Source organism: Nicotiana sylvestris, chromosome 2 (assembly GCF_000393655.2).
Source record: "Nicotiana sylvestris chromosome 2, ASM39365v2, whole genome shotgun sequence".
NCBI lineage: Eukaryota > Viridiplantae > Streptophyta > Magnoliopsida > Solanales > Solanaceae > Nicotiana > Nicotiana sylvestris.
The window spans coordinates 213,924,272-213,944,037 of NC_091058.1; the positions used below are offsets into that span (position 1 = coordinate 213,924,272).

General features: G+C 36.3%; 1 protein-coding gene and 2 pseudogenes across 1 annotated transcript; 2 read left to right on the forward strand and 1 right to left on the reverse strand.

The window, feature by feature from the left end:
- Positions 1 to 594: 594 nt before the first annotated feature.
- On the forward strand, positions 595 to 2,488 carry LOC104212258 (kirola-like). Its single transcript, XM_009761477.2, has 2 exons — positions 595 to 910; positions 2,023 to 2,488. Exons 1-2 carry the CDS (start codon positions 724 to 726, stop codon positions 2,274 to 2,276), a joined length of 441 nt encoding a protein of 146 aa, XP_009759779.1. The 5' UTR covers positions 595 to 723; the 3' UTR covers positions 2,277 to 2,488.
- A 2,748-nt stretch (positions 2,489 to 5,236) lies between these two features.
- LOC138886265 (probable indole-3-pyruvate monooxygenase YUCCA10) overlaps positions 5,237 to 19,766 on the reverse strand; it is a 329,636-nt pseudogene continuing 315,106 nt past the window's right edge.
- On the forward strand, positions 7,490 to 19,324 carry LOC104212259 (putative late blight resistance protein homolog R1A-3; annotated as a pseudogene).

The following is a 19,766-nucleotide window of genomic DNA, read 5'->3' on the forward strand; positions in this document are numbered from 1 at the left end:
CAAAAACACGTGACAGCGGATTGAAGTAGGAAAAAATCCGTATGATATTTTTGAGAAAGATTGTATCGTGCTCTCTTAGAATTGCAAATCCCGTTGCTATTATGTAGTATAACTTCATACTAATTCCTTTATTGAAGATCCGATTCTTGGAGATTTTGGTGAATTTGATCAAACTCTTGTATGGCTTTCCTTGGTAGAACAGTAACGTTTCCATGCCTATCTTTATGAATTGTTGGAGATACTTATAAAATCTCATGTTACTTTGTCTTTTAAATTGCAGAGCTCTTATATTAGAATGGGTGTAGGCCCACTTTATGTGGTGGCTTAACCACATCACCATCTTAATTGCAACCTTATCATAATGACTAATGAGCCATTAATTAGAATTGGGTGGGGGATGTTAGGGGGGATTTAGATTTATCCAAAATTTTACCCCTTTTCCTTAATCAATTTATTAATCCCCGCAAATTCAATAATTAATAAATTACCCACATAATTAAGTATTATCTCAAATTACTTATAATACTACTCACTTTTAACACACCTTAATATCATGGCTATATGTACCTTGTATGACCACATTGGTATGTCATCCAAGATTAATTGTGTACAACCATGCAAGAGTAGATTTATCATTCACAGCAGACACTCTATATAAAGGCTATAAGGTCTCGCTAAATTTAATTAGCGAACTAGTGTAAGAAAATCCCAGACTGCTAACAAATGGGTCTCAAAGGCAAATTAATCGCTCAAATAGAGATGAAGTGTGCTGGAGATTTGCTTCATGAACACTTCAAATCAAATCCACACCAAACCTCCACCATGTCTCCTAATAAGATAACAAATTTCACGTTACATGAGGGTCAGTTGGGCAGTACTGGTTCTGTTGTTAGCTGGAAGTTTGTTCTCGGTAAGCCTCTATTTCCTTTCGAATTTCAATTTGCTTTGGTACAAGTGACCTATTTCTCAGCTTTCTCTCTTCTTTTTATTTTGTGATAGAGTGGGTTTAGTACCCAAAAATAATAATTTTTTTTGGAAAATAAGAGATTTTTTTTTTGTTTTGTGTTTGATTAGGTAGGAGAGAATACATTTAAAAAATTATAATTTAGGCAAACACTCTATGGGACGAAATAACATAAGGGTAGTAGATTTGGCCTAGGAGCCGGAGTAGCGGTGGCAAGGAGATGGCGGCTGGAGGGGGTATTAAGGGGGAGGGGTGAGGTTGGGCAGGTAGAGGTAGGGGCGGATGCACCTTTGATGAAGTGGTGTCACGAGATACCGCTTCGTCGGAAAATTTTATTAAATATATGTATTAATACTGTAAGAAAATGGATAAATAGAAAAAAATGACATCACTTGATGTAAATTATCTCTTGATGTGTTGGTTATGTACTTGATTTTGTTCTAGGACTTCAAAGGTTCAAACGTCAATGAGTAATTTTTTTTAACGAATATTTGAGAGATCCTCGGTGGTTAAAATTGTGCTTAAGTAAAATTGAACTCGAGGCATTTACTAACTTAAGATTCAACAAAACCAATAGACTAAGGTTATTTTTTGTCCAAAAATATGATAATTAGAGTTATTATTCCTGTTCTTTTATAAATTTCAATACGGCTTATAAAAATTTCTGCGTACGCCCCTGGGTAGAAGGTACGTAGGAGGTAGGGGTGGAGGTGGGGGTAGAGGTCGGGGTGGAAGTGGGAAATATGGCGGGGAAGATTGAGAAAGAATTTTGAAAAATATTTTTTCTCCTTTTGGTAGGGAATTCTTTTTCCTCCAATTGGAGAATTTCTCCAATTGAAAAAAATGTGTTCATGCAGAAAATATTTGTCACAATATTAAAACAAACTAAACATGAAAATATTGAATTTTTCAGTCATACCTAACATATCCGTAATGTATTGCAATTTCCGTGCAATTAAGGCATGATCTTAAATTTCCGTGCAATTATTTAAAATGTATCATGTATGACATGAGCTTAAATGTTTTGTTTTTTGTCACTATGTTCGTTTTGACAACAGGAGGAAAAGAGAGGCATGCGAAGCAGGTCCTGCACATAGATGATGCAAAAAAATCAATCACCTTCAATTTTGTTGAAGGTGATATGAATGAATTATACAAGTCCATGACAGCTACTTTGACTGCAGAGGGAAACTGGATGACTTGGACCTTTGTGTATGAGAAGTTGAATGAAAACATACCAGAGCCCCTTGATATTTTTGAATTAGCTATTTGCCTCCTCAAAGACCTTGAGCCTCACCATGTTGGGAAATAGATATTTCTTCCCCCTCCCATCAGTATGATGAAGTATTATGGCCATCCTAAATCCTTATGAATAAATAAACTTATGGATAAATAAAACTATTTGGTGTGATATATATTCCCTATGTGTTCTATGTTGCGTTTCCAATGGTAATAATATTATATTAATGAATATGATGTACTTTTGGATCGACTCTATGTAATAATCTAACCTCTCTTTTGGTATTTTTATGTGTCAATACATATTTTGAGACTTTTCGTAGGTTCATATGATAATTGGACTTACTGGTATGGTCGGTTTGGAACCCGACGAGCTCGAGGGTGTTCCGGCACTATTACGTGTAATTTGGAAGTTATAGAGTTCCTTGTATCGACCCTAGCAACATTGATTAGAATAGTTGCATTCGCTTCATTATTCGAGACATTTGAATAGATCAGTATAGTATTATTGGACTTGTTTGATTGTTTAGAGGAGTCCCGGGGTCTTGGATGAGTTTCGGCGGTTGAACAAATTCTGAAGTTGTAAATTTTTCTAGTGCCTTTATTTTGATCGGTTGGGTAGTGTCAGGATCTCGAAGGCTTGTGTGAGCTTGTCATGGTGGCCGTGTGTAATGACCCCGTCGGTCGTTTTGTGTAATGTTGTTACCCTCCATATTTTTGTACGTAAAAATGCGTCGTAAGCAAAATAAAGTAGGAAAAAAAATGAGATCATCTTTAAAGTATATAAAGTAAGCTAATCAATTTACCTCAGAGGATACAAATATTGAAGATCATTATCAACAAGTACAAAGAGGGATGGAAGGTTCAGAAGATAACGGAATTAAAAAAAATAATATTTCGTTGAAAGTCAACAAGTAGGGAATGTTATAACATGTACTTTTTGGATGAGACTAGGTACTTAACATGATAAGGAGGTTATGTCATGACTTACGTTAGTTGTATGATAGTCATGTATTATATTTTGAAATCAAGCGAGTTGTGGAACAAAAGTCGATGAAAGTCATCACAAGTTACTTTCATAAGTTTTACTGAAATTTGGATCAAATGTCACTGCGATTTTCTCTAAATATACTTAGAGTTACGGGGTGATCCACCACTCAAATTAAAGACCTATGAGTCTATTTTCTAACTCATTAAACCGTTTCTTAATACGACATTGGAGTAGAGAGATATATGCGTTTTGCGAGACTGCACAAATTGCTAGGTGACAAGTAGGTGTGTCACCTACTTGTTTAAATGAGAGGATTAAATATTTTCAAAAGGGGGCTATTTCGGGTTGGCCAAAGAGCCATTAAAGGATTATCTCCTACAAATATAACACCCATTATATAACAAAATAGCTAGAGATAAGCCCCTGCAAAAATTGTTGCAAAAATTAAACACAAAGCCCAATTGATTTTGTCTCCTTTTAAAGTTTCAGTTGGAGGAAAAACCTAGGGTTTGAAGAACCAAGCTAGGATCTGCGGTATTCAAAAAATAAGGTAATTTTATCGCTCTCTTTCATCCATAATTTTGTTGGAAATGTACGTAAAGTCGTTCTATAATTGTGAGAACTCACAAGATGGTAATCGGAAGTCGTGAGCTCAAGTTATTCAACTTTTATGGACTGTTTTATGTTGCTGTTGCATTGTGTGTTTTACTACTATTTTAGGGAGTTTTTGGGCAGAAAGAGTGTGGAGAAACACCACATAAATAAAGGGTGGTGGGTAGGTCGTTCGTCGTAATATTTTCGGGTTGTTTGACACTACTACGGTTGTCGTTTTGCATAAGAAGAGATTGGGGTATGTTGGGCTGTATTGTGATGGATATAAGTCAGGAATTATTATTGTCTTCTTGTGTTGTTGGTGTTGGATCGAATGGGAGGAAATAAAGATTATAGGGGAAATGCCATCCATTTTAATTTAAAATAAGTTTGTCGTTCGTTATGTGATAGTTGTGTCTTTCGTAACTTAATGATAGTATTATTATTGTTTTTGTAGATTAAGATGAAAGGAGAAGAGTTCAACCTGTCATCAGAAAGATTGTGATAAGGTATGTTAAGAGTAAACCTTTCCTTCATTTTTGCATCTTCTTGTAACTACATGTGTTTGATAATAAGACATAAAGAGAAGTCCGTACTCCTGAATTTATGTACATTATCCTAGTCTCATAAGTTATAGTATTCTCCCGTATCGAGACATTATATCCAATTACATATTGGCTTCTCTCAATCAAGAGCATAGAGGGTCTATATATATATAGTATTCATGTATTTTCACCACCTTTGAGCTATAATCGGTGGGCAGGCCCTGTTAGGCAACCTTCTATCAAATGATAAGTTATACACTGAGCCAACTGTGGCCGAACACCTATGAGCGAGCTCGGAATGGATGAGATACCGATCCTAGCATTTGAGCGTCGATGAGAGAGCCTAATGCGGCCAAGCAGTTACATGTTCAGAGCCTTATATGGCCGAACAATTATTTTACATACAATATTGAGAGAGTTGTGTCAATATCAGCAGGTAAGTATATCTCCATATCATCTTTGACCCCCAGTTACTTTCAGTTATTATATTATCACTTTAGTTTCAGCTTTTAGTTATCCTATTGCCTTACATACTCGGTACGTTGTTTCGCACTAACGTCCCTTTCTTGGGGAAGCTAATTTCATGAATGCAAGTTTGGATAGCCGGACTAGTAGACCTCCTCCATGGTGTCTATGTTGAGCTTTATCGGTATGCTCCATGTCCTTTGGAGTTGTCGGGTCTAGGGTTTTGAGTACATATTGTGTATATATGTATTTATATTATGGGTAGGTCGAGGCCCTGTTCCGACTACAGTACATATATCAATACAGGCTTATAGACGTATCATGCAAGTTAGTGCAGTATGTTGGGATTGTATGCCTTGTATGTATATTTTTTTTGGTTTGTCAGTTGTAGTAGTTATGACGACCTTGTCGACCCAATATTATATTGATACTTAGTCAGATCTAGTTTCCGTTCAGTTTTATAGTTTGTTTCTCAGATTGTCTGGCAATGTGTAACTATAGCAAAAGTATGATATTGTATGTTCATTGTCCCTCAGTATCAAGTTGGTACGCTCGGACAAGTGAGGCACAGGATGTTGGCCTCGCCTCCCCAAGTGTGGGGCGTGAAAAACTTGGTATCAGTGAAGTCCTATCCTAGGGAATCTACAAGTTGTGACTTGTAGGGTCTTGTTTATAGATGTGTTGTGATTCATATTATATAAGCAGGGATCTACAGGCCATTTAGGAGTTGGTTAGTCTTATTTCAGATCCTCGGGATACCGAGAAATCCCTAGCACGTATATTGAGGATACCAAGAGATCTTCGAGATACCAAGATATCCATGGATTATATTGAGAATACCGAGAGATCCTCGGGATACCAAGAGATCCCTGGCTTATATTGAGGATACTGAGAGATCCCTGGCATATATTCAGGGTACTAAGAGATCCTCGGGATACTGAGAGATCCCCGGTTATTATCCTTGTGAAGAATGGTATCTTCTTGTGATTGTTTTTTCCTGTGTTTCAGTTATTGAGTTCCTTCTATCCCTGCATCAAATTCTTATTGTTAGCTTTCAACTGTACTGCTTACCTTATTCTGTCATACCTTATATTTTTATTTATCTCAGTAGGGCCCTGACCTTCTTCGTCACTACCCGACCGAGGTTAGGCTTGGCACTTACTGAGTACCGCTGTGGTGTACTCATACCCTTTCTTCACATGTTTTTCATGTGCAGATCTAGGTACCTTGACTCAGACTTACCATCCTTGAGGCGAGGCGACCCTTCGGAGACTTCGAGGTATATCTGTCGCATTCGCAGACCGAAGAGTCTCTCTCTATTCTTTCTTGTAGTTACAACCCTTATGTATTTACTTGTTTTAGACTATTCTAGAGTTAGAGCACTATGTAATATCCTTAGCTTGTGATTCATGGGTTTTCAAGTTTTGGGGGAGATATTTATTGGATTTGAGAGTTATATTTTGTATGTCAAGCGGCACTTTTAAAACATTGTTCTATTACATTATTTCTGTTTTAAATTATATTCTTCCGTAAATTGATTTATCTTCTGCATTTAGGCTTACCTAGTCGTAGAGACTAGGTGTCGTCACGATGGTTCATGGAAGGAGAATTGGGGTCGTGACACATGTGGTCATATATGGTAAGTTCTTTATGAAGTAAGTCTCTTATAATTTGTTTCCTTTTATGATTTGGATTTTTTATGCTACTAACGTGTTACCCATATGTAGTCCAAGTTTACCTCATTTCAGGCATGTACTTCCATTATTTTTTCTGAGTAAATTGAGAGAAAAATTAGAAAAAACGAGTTTAAAATTTCAAAGTGGATATTGAAGGCTTGAATGTGTAGAAAAACCAGACTAAAGAACTTGTTCCTTTGATACAATATCAAATTCATTGTACCTAGTCTAGTTCATTGTATTAGGCTTATTGAGTTGTAATCTTATATGGTTATATTTGAAGCATTTGAAGAGATTTTTCTTTGGGAGAGAATTCAAGTCTTAGGCTAGAGTTAACTTGAGCATTTTGCTAAAGTCAGAGTGGTCGTAGGCAGTTAAGTCGCTAGGATTTAGTCTCTTAAGTTATAAGAGTTTTGTAACCTGAAATTGATCGTTGTTTTAGTGAAGTTTTTGTGAGAAATTCCAAAGGTGTGTCTTACTCCCTTGAGCAAGGAGGTTTTTTTTTACGTAAAAATCTTCTGTGTATTTAATTTCGCACTTTATTATCTCAGTTGTTTAACGAAGGAGCATATATAAGAACCAAGTTCTTATACAGATGTCTAAGTGGTACATCAACTCAACAATTACCGGGCTATGAATAATAAAGGAAGTCTTTGCACCACAATTTGCAACATCAAGTGCAATTTTCATGCCTGAATTTCCACTCCCAACCACTAACACATTTTTTGCCTTAAACTTTTCTCCATTTTTGTATTGAGTTGAGTGCATGATCTCACCATTAAAACTCTCTATTCCAAAAACATTAGGTATAAAAGCATCACCAAACTCTCCAGTTTCCACCACAAGAAAACTACCGGAATATTCCTTGACGTTGTCGGAATATTCTCCTCCATTATTCCTCCACCTAACACTTAAACCTTTGTTCGTCCTCGAGCAAGGTAAAATCAACCCACAATCGATCGAACAAAATTAAGCTTATCGCTAGCAAGCCACACATTTCAATTAAGCTTAAGCACCCATGACTTTGGTTGATACCAACAATTAGCCCTTTGCATATGCGTTCTCGGACTTCCTTCTCCATGTTAATAACCTGCCAAGTACACTATTGAACAATTCAAACCAATCAAATAGCACATTCGGGATATCTCAACCTCAGAAATTGACTCCTTAGGATAACTACTTTCGGGCCAACTTACTCACTATGGCTGAAAAGTTTAATAAAGTCGCCTATCCATCATGAAACATGTGCCCTCACCACAAAATCGAGAAAGATAGTATGCACACTCAAATAAAATTTGAGCGCAATTTAAGGACTTCAAAACATTTGAAGAATTCTCTCACTCTTTCAATGAAGTTCACATGCGCACAAAATGTACCATATGCTTGCCCTTAATGTCAATCTCTACTATTATAGGCTTGCTCGATCTCAAATCAATTAAGACTTTTCATGGTTATAATATGGGCTAAGGGATGAGTAGGATATATTAAGGAATAGTAGTTCACCCTCCTAAGCACTTTAACACATCACATAATCAACTTTGAGCGCAAATTCTTCAATCCCAACTTCCATTTTTCAACAAAAATCACTCCCGACAACGTTCCTTTTTTCTTTAAGCACTACCTTAATATATCCCCCACTAGCAAGAATAGAACAACAATTTATTCACTTTTCCTTATCTTTTTTTTTCAGATTTTTCTTTTTTTTTTCTTTTCCAAATTTCGCTAGTGGTGTATTATTTTACAAAATAAGTGCCCCCTTCTTTCTTTTATTGGTTCCACTCAAAAGTCACCACACACTCAGTCCCTTCTTACTTCTTTTAGCGCTCATTTTATAATTACAGTGCCTTAAAAGGTAAATAATCAAAACAATGTTAATTAGAAACAAAAAGGGTATAGGCTTGTAATGTGGGTGCCAAATAAAAGTATATAGGCTCAAAAGGGTTAACTAGGGATATATTTGATTTGTGGTAGCATTATAGTTCAAAAGGATCAAAGAAGGGCTAAAATCATATTTCGAACCGAGCAGAACCTAGGATTTTGCTTCAACTCATATACCGGGCAAGTTCTAGACACAAATGTACAACATGAGACTTATACAAAAAATCTCACTACACATTGGCACATGATTCACTTAGGATGACTACATTTCAACTTTCAATCAAAGCAAATACTGAGTTAAGTCCCAATTTTTAATGAACTCAGCACAATAATTAGCACAAGAGTCAAGACAATAAGCCTAAGTGTCACGAAGAAGCTTTTCAACTTTTAAAGGCAAAAACAATCCTCACAAACTCATGGAGAAAGTTATAATCCACATGCTTAGGTCTAACTCTGTTAATACCAAACAAGTCACAGAATATGCTGAATTTAGTCTAAGTCTTTACATGCTACACTACTCAAAAAAGAAAAACTAATACCCGGTTCAAAAATTCATCCCTTGGAAAAGAACCAATGGCCAAAGAAAAATCAAGGGGGATTATTTCCTAATAGATTATATTTACTAACTACTCAAGGCTAAGAAAATCATTTTGTGCTTTTTTGAGGACCTTAATCCCTCAAGAAAACTGTCTAGGAGAACCATCGTCGGGAAAAATCCAATTTTCTATTTTTTTAAAACAAAAACTCTACACTAAAAACGAGTACTAAGCTATGCTAGCACAGAAACTCACCCAAACAATATCCTCACCCCACACTTAAAATTGTCAAAATTCCCGACTCTGCTACTTATCTAACTGTTCTGTGATTTTCAATAACCTCAGGTAGTTATTGAGGCAACTCCATTAGAATATTTAATAGGTATCACGGGAACATTTGAACACTGTGGCAGCCATTCGGTTATAAAATCTCTATGTTTTATAACTAATGCAAAGAATTATGGACCATTTGGGTCTAAGGTTGGGGGAACCCCATTTTCACTTATGATGAAAGAAGGTGTAGCTATTGTGGGATTTCACGGGCATTGTGGAGCGTATCTTGATGCTATTGGTGTTTATTTGCAAAAACTTACTCCTCCTAATTTCGCAAAGGAACCTATGGTTGAAGACATTGAAATTCGTGACGTATGTTATGATTATTCCCTCATTCGCTTAATCACTTCTACTTTTATTTCTTCACCTCATACTTCAGCAAATGAACCTAAAGCAAAAAAGAAAATGAGGCAAATGAAACTATTGTTGAAGAAATTGAAATATATGACGTCTATACTACTTTTTCTCTTACTATCATGAATCGGATAAATTTTGTTTCTTGTTTGTTTTATTTTATTTCTTTCCGATTAATTGTGACTTTATATACTAAACCAACATATGCATGCCACGTGTCTGCACATAAATTTCTTTCATTTAATATGTATTCTTACGTTATTAAATCTCTTAACCATTATAAGTTAGTACTTTCGGTACAAATACCGAGTACGAGCAAGTTTTTGCTATCAGAGACATGTGCATTCACTATTTTATAACAAAGAATATGACCTTATTGATAGAATTATAGACTTCTTGTTGTAAGAATAAAAAAACAACTAAACATTATAAAGCTTATCAATCCTGATTAGTTATGATTTTCACTAAATCGCCAATTCCCCTTTTTAGTGCATAATGTAGTAAATTGAAGAGGGGGGGGGGGGGGCACCAGCTGAACATATTCTTTTAATGTAGTTGAACATATTCATAGTAAACCATTTTCTTGACATGCTTATTTTGGATATATAACTAGTTACTCAAACTCTAAAAAAATAATATATAGAGAATTAACTGTCTTTCTTTGTGAGAATTTGATATAATGTTTGGTCTTTTGGCAGGTGTCATTTTCTACCCTTCGCAAGGACACTTTCAATGTTCTGGATTTTATAGAGAGCTTAAAGAATGAAGAAATTCAAAAAGCCGTTGACGTGGATCTAACTGAAAAGCTGATATTGGAGTTGGACTTCCTCCTTCTGAATCTCCATCATCTTTCCAAGTATCATGCTGAACAACGTTCTCCATTCATGATAGAATATGAGATTCTTCAGAATGCATGTGGCAGCATAAGACATTTCTACGAGTTGATAGTGAATGGTTGTGTTGGGAATGAATTTTTGAATATGTCTTACCTCAGTTTCAACTAATGGCTGAGAGAGTACGACGCTTCCTATGACATAATCAAATTGGTGGACACTTTCGACTCGTCAAGCTAGCACATCTATTCTTGGAGATTATTCCAACTCAGCTGGAGGTTATGCAAATATGTCTTACAAATTTGAAAGCTTCAACATCATCAAAAGTTGGACACTTTATTAAGAAGCTCCTAAAAACCTCTCCGGATATTCTTAAAGAATATATGATTCATCTACAAGAGCACTTGATAAATGTTATTACCGCTAACACTCTAGGGGCTCGAAACATTCATATCATGATAGAGTTCCTATTAATCATTCTCACTGATGTGCCTAAGGACTTTATTCATAATGGCAAGTTGTTTAAATTCCTAGCGCGTGTCGGAGCACTTACCTGGGACGTATCAGCTATTGGTCGCGACTTAGAAGAGAAATCAAAGAATGCAAAGAGTACCAATGAAACAAACGGTGCAACTCTAGTCTTTCTCAAAAATATTGAACTCCTGAAGAGAGAACTCAAAGATGTTTACTTGAAAGCCCCGAACTCATCTCAACTCTGCTTTCCCATGAGTGATGGATCCATGTTCATGCATCTTCTACTTAGACACTTAAATGATTTGCTCAATTCCAATACTTATTTAGTTGATTTGATAAAGGAAGAAATCGGGCTGGTGAAAGAAAATCTAGAATTCATAAGATCTTTCTTCGAGAATGTTGAGCAGGAATTCTATAAAGATCTCTGGGCACGTGTTTTAGATGTGGCATATGAGACAAAATATGTCATTGATTCAATTATTGTAAGAGACAATGGTCTCTTACATCTTATTTTCTCACTTTCCTTTTCCTTAGAAAAGATCAATCTTATCAAAGAAGGGGTCTTAAATTTATTTGAGAAGAATCCCGAGAACATGGGCGTCATTGTTGTGAACTCTCCCAACAAGCTAGTTGAGCGCAAGTCATCAATACCTAGTAAAATAATCGTAGGTTTTAAAGAGGAGACATCCTTGATAATTAGGAAGCTCACCAGTGGACAAAAAACGCTAGATGTCATTTCGATCACTGGCATGCCCGGTTCGGGTAAAACTACATGGAGCGTACAAAGTGTATAATGATAAGTCAGTTTCTAGTCATTTTGACATCCGTGCATGGTGTACAGTCGATCAAAAGTATGACGAGATGGCGTTACTGGAAAAACTTTTTAATCAAGTTGTTGGCTCAGCTTTGAAATTCGGTGAGAATATTGATGTTGCTGATAAGCTACGGAAACATTTGTTTGGAAAGAGGTACCTTATAGTCTTAGATGATTTGTGGGACACTACAGCATGGGATGAGTTGACAAGGCCTTTTCCTGGAGTTGAGAAAGGAAGTCGAATTATTTTGACGACTCGAGAAAAGAAAGTGGCTGTGCATGCACAACGCCACAGTGATCCTATTGACCTTCGATTGCTAAACCTAGAAGAAAGTTGGGAGTTATTAGAGAAAAAGGTCTTTGGAAAAGAAAGTTGCCCTGATGAACTACTGGATGTTGGAGAAGAGATAGTCCAAAACTGTAAACGGCTTCCTTTGGTGGTTGATTTGATTGCTGGAGTCATTGCAGGGAAGGAAAAGAAAAGGAGTGTATGGGTTGAAGTTCGAAATAATTTGAATTCCTTTATTTTCCAGAAAGAAGAGGACGTGATGAAGATTATAGCATTAAGTTATGAAATACCTGATCCCTTAAAGTCGTGCTTGATTCACCTTGCGAGTTTTCCAAAGGACGAAGCAATTCCCGTCCGTAATTTGGAAGTTTTATCGCTTGCTGAAGGATTTTTGGAGCAGAGAGAGATAAAAAAGGGTCACACCTCCTTTTTACACACCCGAGGGTGATATAAGAGAGTTTTTTCAATTTAAGTGATATTATTCGAAAATGGGATTATTTATTTTTTTCAGAGTCGCCACTTGGGAAAGGTTTGGCTTTTAGTGTCCCAATTCGCCGGTTTATCTTGAATCCCAATTTGAGAAAAATATTCGACTTTCCGAATGAAGTCTGCGAACCAGAAATTCTAAGTAAGGAATTCTGTTGACCCGAGGGAAGGTGTTAGGCACCCCCGAATCCCGTGGTTCTAGCACGGTCGCTTAAATTGTTGTAATGGCTAAATATCTGATTTTTATACACGTTATATCTTGTGTGCTTTTATTAAGTTTAAACCGCTTTTATTATTATTTTTAATAGAATTGCAACGTCGTAAAAATGCATCTCGAACCACATCACAATCAATGTACTCGTGGTTGTTAATACGTTTCGACTCCGTTGAGATTTGGATTTAGGTCGCATAAATGCGCACCCAAGTTTAGGAAAGTAATATTATTAAAAACGCGCCTAATGATACTAACACGTTTGCAATTTACGAGGGTCATGAAATTTACTAAATGACACACCTCAAATTCTAAGGATTAAACGACACTTTGACTAAAAACGAGGGCCAAGATTTCGTTATTTCTTAATTAGTATGGCGCGCCTCGAGCAAACTACGATATTCATGATTTGCTCCTTGCCTAAGCAATACATGATTCGTTTAAGCAAATATGGTGCAAGATATTTCATGCAATAATCTTTATCTGGTCAGAATAAATAGACGAATTCGGACCATCATCTAAACAAAATCGGCACACTCTATATAGTATTGCATAAAATACTTACCCAATCTTAATAAAGCGGCTTGGGAATAAGGGTTTTTTTTAGTGGAAGAAAAAGCTTTTATTGGGATTAAACTAAGTTATATGTCAAAAAATAAAAATAAAAGAAAAATTAATATACAAAATCTTCTAGTAGTTGGTACGTACTATTTTTGACCCAAAAATAGAAAGAAATGAGACTAGGCTTTTAATCACCTCTATACAACTTCAATCCTTTCTTTCTTCTTAGTTTTGCCAATCCCTTTTTTCACATGAGAACAGATTCTTGTGGTTGCCATGAAAATATATCGGTTTACAATGGTGAGAAGTGAGTTTTGTCCACTGAAATTCATGCCATCAATATTTAAATATTTCTTGAAAATATTAAATCTCATGTACTAGTCAAATAAAAAATATATAGGAAAAAGTCATTCTTTTCACCTTGGATGCGGTACTTCAATGCAACAAACAAGCAATATTAGACCAAATAAAATTAAAAGAGGGAGACCCATGGATAGCATGATAAATCCATTAACAAGAAAATGAAATGAAACCATAAACCACAACTTAACTTCACTACAACAATCATACCATCATGAAAATATTCATTCATTTCCTAAACTCATAAGATTTAAGCAGAATACTTGATTGAACAAAACTCTAAAACAACGAGTTTATAGAATAGCTACAGCGTCCAACAGTCACAATAAAGAGGAAAGTAATTACACAAAACTATGTGATTTAACTCTTAATTACAAACCCTCTTTTGGGCAGAATATACTAATTGAAAACTCAAAAGAACACAGTGATAGTATATTAAAAGAAGAAAGGGTGTAGACTAGCTTTCTCATTCTTAATTCATGATTCAAGTTTATACCTCAAATGATATCCATAAGATCAAGATATACCTGGAAAGAGGAAAACAAATAGGGGGGGGTGAGATTTAGCAGACTCAGCAGCAACAAGAATCAGTGTTCAGCAAGCACAAATGACTAAAGAGGACCAACTTAAAACTCACAATTTAGAACCAATAGTATATCAATGGAACACAATCAACAAAACCACACCAAGCAGGGTCCAATTACTTGAATGCAAACTAAATTTAGCTCTTCAAATTGATGAAAATAGTTCAAGAAGAGTGAGTTAAGAGAGATCAGACGATCAAACTTAAACCAACAATACAGTTTTCTATACTTTTATATCATTTCTTCTGGATTTCTCAACTTCCTCACTCAGGTTTTCAAACTGTACAAGGTTGTCCCTCTCTATTGCTCTCCGTCAGATTGTTAAGCTCCCTTGACCTCTCTATTTTTGAGGTTTTTTTTCTTACAATTTCAGATCCTCCTCTTTCTTGTGTTCTACCTCCCTTTTATTCTGATTTCCAGCTCTCTAAAGTGGGCATTCCATTAGTGCATTTGCCACTAACAACTTATCTTTTCAGTTTTTAATTACCCCACTACCCTAGTGCCTTCTTATTTTACTACTAATGCCCATTTCAATCCCCTAAAATCAACCAGTGCCTTTCTCATTACAAGTGTCCCTTCCCTTATTAATTAATTAGTTAGTGCAACTTCCATTACCAATCTCCTTTTCCATTTTTTAATTGTCTACTTGCTGAATTAGTGACACACTATCCTAGTGTTGTTATTAAAAATCAGTTGATGAATAACAAACCATTATGTCCAGCTATAACTAATTCGAGCAAACATACGGGCAAATAGCTAAATGAACAACTTCAAATCCGCAGAGAGCAACTACGAAAGAAAAAAAAATCTATAACTGCAGCTTTTTAACTACATTTAATCCACCAGCATTTGTGCAGTAAGGGTGTAAACTGTCCAGAAAACATGTTCTAGGAAAAGACATAAAATACTCCAACATTTCCTATAACAAGTATTTGGCCAGCAACTTAATTTGAATATCATTTGGAATACTAATGGCGCAAGTCTTATCTTTACGGTATCTAACTTGATTTTCCTAAATCAATTAGAACATGAAGATTGCAATTCTACCTTTGCACTATAAGGTAAACATCCATATTTACAACATGACAGTAAAGTAAGAAGAGGACATTTTCCTTTACAGAGCAACCAAAACCCATCTATTGCTATACAGATTCAAACTTATGCACAAATTAAACCATATCAACTCAATCATCAAAACCATGTATATGAAATTAAAAGAGATAGGAAAGAATTGAACCTAGTGTTGCCAATTAATGAGAGTTTTCAACTTCACAACTTCTGGACGCCAACATGGCTACAACAAGTGACATAACTGAAATTTGAACCACAGATGCAACACGGACCTCAAACCGGAAATAACGATTCTGCGAAATGTGACTCCGAACCTCGACAGCGACTCAAAATTAGCAAATTCAACTTTGACTCAAACAAACTCCATCTCGTCACTAGTGAACGCACAAGCTAGTCTCGCGGCAAGGTTAAAGCAACGTAAACAATCCATAAAGCAAAGAGAAATGCTAACCCTGCCCCTGTTTCTGTCCGTTTCCTCTATGTGGATTAGAGATGAGAAAATTAGTTCATCTCTTTCGCTCTTGTTCTCTCCCTATGTTTACGTGTGTGTGTGCGTGATTTTCAGGCTGAACACGCCGCGAATTTGGTGGCTGTTCGGCGACGAGGCTGGGTGGAGTCGTCTGGTTCGTGGTTGGAGATGGAGGAGGGAGTTGTGGCGCCACTGGTTGAGGTCATTTGTTGGGTGGGGAAACGAAGAAGACGGGGTTGGGAGGCGTGGAGAGGACGATGGTCTGGGAGGTGTTATTTGGGGGTGGTGGCTCTAATTAGGGTTGAAGAAGATGGGGAAATGAAAAATGAAATGGAGTGGGGGTCGTTTGTCTAGAGGTAGTGGACCGGGTCGGGTTGACCGGTGGGTTGGGGCTGATTTAGGTAGGTATAAGGGTGTTTAGTTTGGGCTTGGGGTGAATTGGGTTGTAATTGGCCCAAATAGGGTCTTTTAATTAAGAAGACTAATTCTTTCTTCTTCTTTTTTTTCTTTTCATTTTCTTTTCAATAAAAATGCAAACCTAATTTTAACCTTGATCAAATTATCCTAGAATACTAATCTAAATAATAATTATCACACATAATCAAATACTAATAAACTTACACAATTTTGATATTAAACACTAAAATGCGAAGTACGTTATTTTTTGTGATTTTTTATATTTGTAAAACTTACTTAATTAATCCTAATTGTACAATTAAATCCAAAATGCAACATATTTTTCATTCTTCATTTATTTAAACACATAAATATGCACGGACATAGGCAAATAATGACATAAAATAACATAAAAATTCAACAAAAATGCATACAATAAAATCGACAATGTTTATTATTTTTGATTTCTTTGGGAGTAGTTCGTATGGGGCAAAAATCACGTGCTCACAAAAAGTGTGGAAGAACTTGTTGAGATTTATCTGGATAATTTAATTTCCAGTAGCTTGGTAATTTCTTTCAATGAAATAGGTGATGATCGGACTTGCCAAATTCATGATCTTGTGCATGACTTTTGTTTGATAAAAGCAAGAGAGGAAAAGTTGTTTGGCGAGATAAGTTCAAGTGCTCCATCATCATCTTCTTCAGATCTGATGCCACGTCAAATGAACATTGAATATCGTAAGTGGCACTTTGGGCATAACAATTTTGTCCTGTTCGATTCAAAAAATAAAAGGAATTCTGGTTATAAAAACCTCTATTCTTTGAGGATATCTGGACACGTATATCATGACATATGTCATTATGATATATGTCACCTAAGACACTTGAGGCTTCTTAGAGTATTGCAAGTGGATAGATTTTCTATCGCGGTAAATGATTGTTTGCTGAATGAAATATGCACATTGGTTCATTTGAGGTACTTAAACATTCAGACAGAAGTTTACTCTCTGCCTTCGTCTTTTTCAAATCTCTGGAATCTGGAAATTTTGTTGGTGAATAATTACGGACCACCCTTGGTGCTATTACCAATAATTTGGAATCTTGTAAAGTTGCGAGTGCTGGGCATAGATAGTTGTTCTTTCTTTGATTTGGATGCACATGAACCAATACTGGTAGCAGATGACTCAAAGTTAGTGAGCTCGAGATTATTACGGGGACTAGAGCTTTCCAATTCGAAAGATATAGAGGATATTTTCAAAAGGTTTCTTAATCTTCAAGAGCTTCGATTTGATCTCAAGGAATCATGGGATTGTTCAACAGGGCAATATTGGTTCCCGAAATTGGAATTCCTAAATGAACTAGAATCTCTCAAAGTAACTTTTAAAAGTTCAAATTCAAATGATAGTGCACTCGCTGTAGAGACAAATCGGCTTTGGGATTTTCACTTCCCTTCGAGTGTGAAAATGTTGTGTTTGTGTGAATTTCGTCTGACATCCGATTCATTATCAACAATAGGAAGACTGTCCAATCTTGGAGAGTTGTACCTTAAAAGTGCATTCATCGAGGGGGAAGAATGGAACATGGAGGAGGAAGACACCTTCCAGAATCTCAAATGTTTGACATTGCCGAGAGTGAATCTTGCTAAGTGGGAGGTTAGAGAGGAATCCTTTCCCGCGCTTGAGAAATTACGACTGCGGGACTGTCGTAAGCTTGAGCAGATTCCACCAAGTTTCGGGGATATTTGTTCATTAAAAAGTATCGAATTACGGAGGAGCCCTCAACTGGAAGAATCTGCTGTGAAGATTAAGCAAGAAGCTGAAGATATGAATAGGGATATTCTGGTCCTTGTTTATAACTGATCAAGTCCTGCGCACTTTTACCCTGAGAAAATATGTGAGTATAGACGAATTTATTACCTCATTTTCATTATATGTGGCAGAGTTTGACTAGTGTAATTTTCTTTTGCAAAAGGCATCTAAGGAATACATCCTCAGACATCTAAATTGTGATGCATTCTCCCAGCTATTTCCGTTCTTCTTTTCTTCATTTTGTGGGTAAATATATTCCAGCATTTGTTCTTTCAAATTGTTGTTCTTGTATAATCTCCTTTCTTCTTCGGCATGGCTTGAATTGTTTGCATATCATATGTTACTCCTCAAGTACAGAAACATACATGGGATTGCTAACTCTGCACAATGATGGGATAATATTCACTCAGATATTGATTAATTGTGATGCAGGCTGCAAGAATCAGCCCATCGACGCATTTGGAGTTGAGGCTGTTGTATCTTTGATCAAGATGTTTCAATAGGAGCTGCTGTACAATATTTGACCTCATGTGCAACAGTAAATGTTATTATAATCCTCCAGTGCCTACTAACGCATGGTATCCCATCGCAAACTTCAGAAAAATGTACTAATCCTAATGCTTTAGGAAGTGGCATTATCTCCTTCAGACACTGATCCATATGCTTATTGTTCTGCAGTTGCAGTTAGCTCTAGATGTGTAGATAATTTTGCTCCGTCTTCTGTGAAACAACAAACAAGAAGCTCACACTTTCGTCCCTCCCAAATCGACAATGCCTTGATTGTTGTTCAATAGCCCGGCTTAACTGCTGTACTAGTTTTGGTGATGCTAAGCTTCGATAGCACTCTGTCACGGACTCGCCAACTTTGGCTGCAAAAGCTAACTCATGATGTGAAAAGTTGTGAGCTGCTTGTAAACTATTCAGAAATCTCTCTTCAGTGCTTGTGAACAGCTATCACTAGTGGTTATAGTGGTGGTAGTGGTGGACGGACGAGCAGTTGGAGTGGAGGTGGTGGAGGAGGTGGAGGGATTAGCAGCAGCAGTTGGGGTGGAGGTGGTGGCTGTGGAGGCGGAGGTGGTGGATGTGGCGGTGGAGGTGGTGGTGGATGTTGAGACTATAGAGATTAAAAATAGTTAAAATTGTCTTCTTTTCTGCTTTCTAGTGTGGCTATATACTAATATGTATAATGGTAACGTCTGCGTACACATTACCCTTCCCAGACGCCCAACAATGGATCGTGTTCACAAGCAGTTCTGAATAGTTTCTTTATACATTACTTTGTGGTACAAGATGAGGGTCTGAGAGGGGAGAGTGAATGAGAGAATAAATCCTCATAAATGTTGCATACTCTAGATCTCTAACTCAAGTAAAACTGCAGTGCCTATACATTTTTGAACTTGCTCTGTAGTATTTTGTTTTTTGAGGTTTAACTTTATGCACTGAAATTGTAAATAAACATTTACAATAACACAAATGGTGCAAAAACTTTTCTCACTATCAATGTATATACTAAAATTTATTATTCCAATCTCATATACATAGAATTATTTACAAGTAAAGAGGTGGTTTCATCGTTGATTCTCACAATTTTATGCCAAAGTGGATGCCACAAGCTATTAAAAAGTATTGAATTTTTCCAGGGTAATGGAGGTGTTGATTAGACTCCCTTTTTAATCTTTAGTATTTTTTAACCGTGGCTTCTTTTATGTTGGTGGCTGTTGGGAATAAACCCCGTAAAAATAGTATTCCCGATATTAGTGATAAACGCAAAACACTAAGTTATGGTTAAATCAACAAGAATAGAAATGCAGCAATAATGACACCAAGATTTTTACGTG

Coding starts and splice junctions, on each gene's coding strand:
- LOC104212258 (XM_009761477.2), top strand. CDS start 724: ATGGGTCTCAAAGGCAAATTAATCGCTCAAATAGAGATGAAGTGTGCT. Junction 911..2,022: donor TAGCTGGAAGTTTGTTCTCG/GTAAGCCTCTAT, acceptor TTTTGACAACAG/GAGGAAAAGAGAGGCATGCG.